Source organism: Pongo pygmaeus, chromosome 2 (genome assembly GCF_028885625.2).
Source record: "Pongo pygmaeus isolate AG05252 chromosome 2, NHGRI_mPonPyg2-v2.0_pri, whole genome shotgun sequence".
Taxonomy (NCBI): domain Eukaryota; kingdom Metazoa; phylum Chordata; class Mammalia; order Primates; family Hominidae; genus Pongo; species Pongo pygmaeus.
Window position 1 is genome coordinate 144857489 of NC_085930.1, and position 6000 is coordinate 144863488.

General features: G+C 48.5%; 1 protein-coding gene across 1 annotated transcript in view; it reads right to left on the reverse strand.

The window, feature by feature from the left end:
• The window catches only part of MSL2 (MSL complex subunit 2), a 46980-nt gene extending 41945 nt beyond the window's left edge, over positions 1-5035 (reverse strand). The window contains exon 1 of the mRNA XM_054480619.2: positions 4233-5035. Within this exon, the coding sequence (XP_054336594.1) occupies positions 4233-4374 (142 nt within the window). The 5' untranslated portion in view covers positions 4375-5035. The remainder of the gene's footprint in view (positions 1-4232) is intronic.
• Positions 5036-6000: the final 965 nt, after the last annotated feature.

Sequence of the window (6000 nt, forward strand, 5' to 3'; positions counted from 1 at the left end):
AAAATCCTTAGGCCAGAATTTATCAAGTCTCATGTTATCAAAAGAAAAAAACAATTCTACTTTCCGATAAAGCAAGTCCAACATTTAGAACAGGAGCGAAAAATCGACACTTTAAAAATAGTACCCATAATGATTTTTGTCTTGGTCACATTCTGTGGCCTAGAAAGTACAGTAATTCTCTACAGCAAGGCTATCCCATTTACTAGAAGCTTCAGAACGTTTAAATATATAAAGCAATTGAAAAACAAGCAGTGATAATCAGCTAATTAACATATCAAAGAACAATAACTGTAACTGCCAATGCATAATCTAGGTTTGACAATAATTGACCTGATAGTTTAGTCTCTTCCCTCACCTCCTCCCACCTTTGTCTACTGTGCAAAAGTGGGAATATTAAGTACCTAATACGTGCCAGACACTGAATATGTAGACTTGTTCTCATGGGTTCAAAAACTTTCTTCAGGCTGAGCACGGTGGCTCACACCTGTAATCCCAGCACTTTGGGAGGCCGAGGCGGGTGGATCACAAGGTCAGGAGTTCAAGACCAACCTGGCCAACATGGTGAAACCCCATCTCTACAAAAAATACAAAAATTAGCTGGGCGTGGTGGCGTGCGTCTGTAATCCCAAGCTACTCAGGAAGCTGAGGCAGGAGAATCGCTTGAACCCAGGAGGTGGAGGTTGCAGTGAGCCGAGATTGCGCCACTGCACTCCAGCCTGGGTGACAGAGCAAGACTCCGTCTCAAAAAAAAAAAAAAAAAAGTTTTTTCAGGCCAGGAGCCACAGTGGCTTACATCTGTATAATGCCTGCACTTTGGGAGGCCAAGGCACGAGGATAGCTTGAGCCTAGGAGTTCAAGACCTGCCTGGGCAACACGGCAAGACCCTATCCCTACAAAAACTTTAGCTGGGCATGATGGTGCATGCCTGTAGTTCTGGCTAATTAGGAGGCTAAGGTGGAAGGATTGCATGAATCCACGAGTTTAAGGCTGCAGTGAGCTAGGATTGCACCACTGCACTCCAACCTGAGCAACACAGCAAGATCCTGTCTCAATAAAGTTTTTTCAAACCGCTTAAAAATAAGCCCACACATAACACAAATTTAGAGAAACAAACTTGAAAAAGATAAAGGAAACTGGCAAAAAGTTAAAGCAATGTGCCTACACGGTAAGTAAAAGCCAAATTTCAACCTAATTGCAAAGTTTGAAGGGCTTTTTCCCTCCCTCACCTCTTCCTCTGAGGCTGTCATAAACACCTACACGTAAGTCACTAGGCAGGAAAGAGTGTGAAGCAGAAAAAATAAACTGTAAAAGAAAAAAACAGTGTCTTCCCTAAGAAGTTTATTATATGTATCAGGAGAATCAGATTGATATAAAATCTGCACTGAAAGAAGTTATAAACACCTTATGACTGGAACAAAGGTTTACAGAAGGTTTAGAGAACAAACATAACTTTTTTATTTTTTTGAGCCGGAGTTTCACTCTGTTGCCCAGCCTGGAGTGCAGTGGTGCAATCTCAGCTCACTGCAACCTCTGCCTCCCAGGTTCAAGCAATGTCTGGAGATCGGCCTCAGCCTCCTGAGTAACTGGGATTACAGGCACCTGCCACCACACCCAGCTAATTTTTATATTTTTAGTAGAGATGGGGTTTCACTATGCTGGCCAGGCTGGTCTCCAACTCCTGACCTCAAGCGATCCACCCACCTTGGCCTCCCAAAGTGCTGGGATTACAGGCACCTGGCCAGAGGTAACTTTTTGCTGCAGTGAGTAAGGAAGACTTCACCAAGGAGGCAGGGAGTTGAGTCAGGCCTTTAGAAAAAAGTAGTGTATTAGGCAGAAGAAACTTAAGAAAGCAAAGATTAAAAAAAAAAAAAAGGAAGATATAAAGCATGTTTGAAAAGACAAAAATATCAATCCAGTTAAAACAGAAATTATGTCAAACCACAGTTGGATAAAAGGATGAAAAGGTAGTAGCGGGTCAAATCTACAGGACGTGTTGAAACAAATTCCCTAATTAAGCATTACAACAGAATTAAACTTCATTTTTACATGTGTATTATCTTCATGAAATAAGACTGCACATCCACACATTAATTTGAATGCACTAATGCTTTTCAGCTAAGGAAAAAAGTCTAGTACATACCTGCTACAAAGATATGTAAATGCTAGACTGAATTCAAATAACTGATTTTTTTTCTCTCTTTATAATCACACACTTACGTCCAAAGAGATGGGAGGAAAAAAACCTGAACCTACATCCCTATTACTGAAACCATGCCAGCTACTCAATTATAAGGGAAAAGCAGAACTCACGATCTTTTCCTAGGATGATGTGAAATAAGAAAGCCCTGTCAGAAAAATTCCTTGTGTTGCCAAGACTGACAAAAAATAAAAATAAAAAAGGCTCCAGTTGGACTTTTAAATGTAGTTTTATCTTTAATGCCATTATTGAAAGTCCAGGTTACAACCTGGGAATATGTTCAATTAGCCCACCACTACTATCCGAAAGCTATTAATAGGAACTTAAAACCTCTGAGGTTCTTAATAGTTTTAGGATAGTGGTGGTCTACACAACTCAAAACTACCATTTCCCACTTAAATAAGAGAGCTAAGTCTCACCCACCTAGTAAACAGGGGACCTACCAGATTCTACAAATGTTAACTGATAATGACATCACTCTCAAATGCTGTTTCAGCAGGACAGAGTGGGCCCTTCCTCTTCCCCCTACCTCACCATAGTAGCACCCTACGGCCGGCACAAAGGAAAAGAAAAAAATATATATATGGAGAAGGAAGTTATGGCAGCTCCATTTCCTCAGTCCCCAAACCATCAAAATACGTGAGGGCATTAAAAAAAAAAGCACTCCATAAAAGTGGGAGTAGAGTGAGAGGTTACCATGAAACCAGGCAAATTCTTGATATACTTACATTTGTAAAACTTAACCTGAAAGGAAACTGAATCTAGCCGAAAATTATCATTTTACACATCAAGAAACTGAGGCCCAGGGCAGTTAGGTGATTTGCCCTGGGCGACTATTCCTCTGAGGTGTTAAGTGTCTGTTACCAGTCAGAGTAGCACTTAATGACTTACTCAGTTACTTAAATGTTTATGACCTTAAGTACCTGTCTTGCAAAAAACACCACTGCCACCTCTTCTGCACCCATTCAGTGTCTTGCTTCAAGATCTAGACAGAGAATGCTGGATAAACCTCAAATGAATATTATTTCTCCCTTCAGCCACACTGTCCCAAATTACTCTTCTTCCTTTATCTAATTTTTAATAAAGTGGAAATCTTAACGTGCCTTAATTTCCCAGGTTCTGACTAAACAAGTGGATCATCAAAACTTCAAAATTTAGGGTAGAATATTAAGTGGAGCCTGCATATTACTGCTTTGCCAGTTGCCCTTTCCTTTGTATTAACGTTTCAGTCCAGGTTTTTCGAAAAGCAAGTAATTATTACACACGCACAGTTAACACTCAAATTATCACTTTTCAGATATTTTCCTTAGAAAATTTAACATCTCTCTTCTATCTTGAAAATAAAAGTATCCTACCCACGACGAGTTAATTTTTTTTTTAACAAAAACATCTAAAATAACCTTCGACAAAGCCAAAGTATATTAAACCACAAAATGAAAAAGTGGTAAGTAAAAATCCCACCACCTAAAAAGCACTTCGAGTACCACCAGCCTTCCCCGGCTCGCTGTTAACCGTCAAACCGTCAAAGCATTTGTGGAGGAACCTGGGGCAAAGTTCCGCGCCGGGTTCTCCAGCTGTGGGTTCATCAGCTTAGCCCACCACTCCCACGTAACACCAGTTTGGGGAAATGCAAACACGCCACATGTGCCCACATGTGCATGTTTTCATCATGTTTAACCACATTTATTTAACCGCCGTAAGTACGAAATCAGCTCCCGCGGCAAAGGTTTAAGAAAAAAAAGTATTGTGCATGCATCTTACCCCCACTTAAACCACCACCACCAGATGAACCGAGGTGAATTAAACCATTTTGAACGTTAACGCCGCTGCACAAAGCGGTCTGAAAGGGTTCTCTGCCTTTCTGAAACACCAGGCAAAAGTCCCTCGGCAAGTTTCAAACTAATGACCGTACCGCGCTGCACAAATAACAAAAGCTTAATACCAACCACCAGGCCGTCAACCCGCTCACGTTACCACTGCCCAGAAGGCTTTTTAAAAACAAGCATTGAAAAGGGAACAATAAAAAGCGTCTCACCGCAAACACAGCACGAAAGGGACTGTCGGAAGTAAGGCAAGAGCCTGTTAATCTCAGTAAACGCCTTGGGGTCTCCGGGGTCGTAGTTGAGCACTAGGCGGCTCGCGGAAATGTAGAGAGCAGTAGCATTCACGGGGTTCATTGCAGACACTTCGACACCAATGGCTCCTGGTTGAAAAGAAATTCCGGATCCAACTTTGTAAGCAGCCAGGGAACGATGGCGAATTTGCAACAATTCGGAAGAAATCAGAGCCGAACCACTGGCCAAACAAGTAACCTAAATCCGTGCAAGTTTGTGGAGCTGAAGCAATCCTCCCACACATGGGGCCTTGGCGCCCCTCCGTCCCTGAGACTTCCAGATCAAAAATATAACAGAGAGAGAGAAACCAGCGTTCGAGTTCGTCCGGAGCGACCACAGGGCGCAGAACGCGGCGGCTTGGGCGCTCGAGGCGGGACTCGGCGCTCAGTCTAGCCCCGCGGCTCGGCAGGCGGCCTGCACTCGAGCTCCATCTCCGGACACGGAGGCGCCTCCTCAGGTTGAGCTGGCAGGCGCGGGAGCAGGCCCCGGCCCCGTCTGAGGCGCGGCACGCTTCTCCCGGGCTGCAGGGCCTCTTACTCCATCCCAATGCAGGGCGCGGAGGCGGCGGCGATGGCAAGGATGACGGTCGGGCGGAGGCTTCCCGGATCTAGTGCAAGACGCCGCGGCGGCGACGAAGGCTGCTGTTGCGGCTGGCGAACGCCGCCGCCGCGCTCTCCATATCGGACGCGGGGCCCAGACTGCGCTCTGGCTCTCCGCCCCGTGGGTTGCAGCCCGCAGTTCCCCGAGGTGGCGAGGCGGGCGAGAGTCCTCAACCCGGAGGGGAGGAAGTGCGCGGGCCGCCGCCGGCGGGCGGGAGGGGGCGGGGGGCAGGCCCGGCCGGGCCGCGGCGGCGCCCCTCGCTCCTCAGTCGCACACTCCGGGGTCACCAGACTCAAGCGCCGCCCCCTTACTGCCCGGCCATCTTTTCGGCGCCGCACACACAGACGACTCCTCCGCCGAGCACGACGGCCGCCGCCGCCCTCAGCGCTCCCCGGCCTCGGAAGGCAAGCGCTCACACCGCCAGGCCCCGCCGCCGCCGCCGCCGCCCAGCGCACACAGCAAGGCCCCACCGCAGGCCCCTCCCCCGTGCCTCGCCGCCCTCACCCCGACTCCACGCGCCACTCCAGCTCGGTAGGGCCCGGGCTGCTGCGGCCTTAATGGATCCCGCGGGCTGTGTGACGCCTCAGGCCTCTGCTGGCGGCGACGACGACCGTTACCCCAACGGGCAAAGCCACTGTCATCCCCGAGACTCCCCCGCCGCCGTCGTCGCTAGCGCTCGCACGCATGCGCAGAGCACACTCTCACCCCTCCCCCCTTTCCTCTCCCTTCGCTTCCCTTTTCCCTTGCTTCTCCTCTAACAACCCCCTCCACAGCCTCCCAGAGCCACCGGCTCACTCCACGCATGCGCAAGCCGCTACCTAGCTCCGCCGCCTTTCGCCCTTACGCGTGCGCTTTGACCGCCCACCCAGAAAACCGGATAAACACATCAGCCCGCTCGCGCCAGTCCCTCACCGCTGCCAACCCACCCTGGGCTCACTGCGCATGCCTGGCTCTCCACTTCGGCTCTCAGAACGGAGCATGCTCTCTGCGAGCCGACAGCTCTCGCCGCCCCTCCCCCACGTGCTCTCAAATTCCCTCTCCCAGGCATGTGGGCTGTGGTGAAACGTTCGTTAGCTGGCACATCCTTCC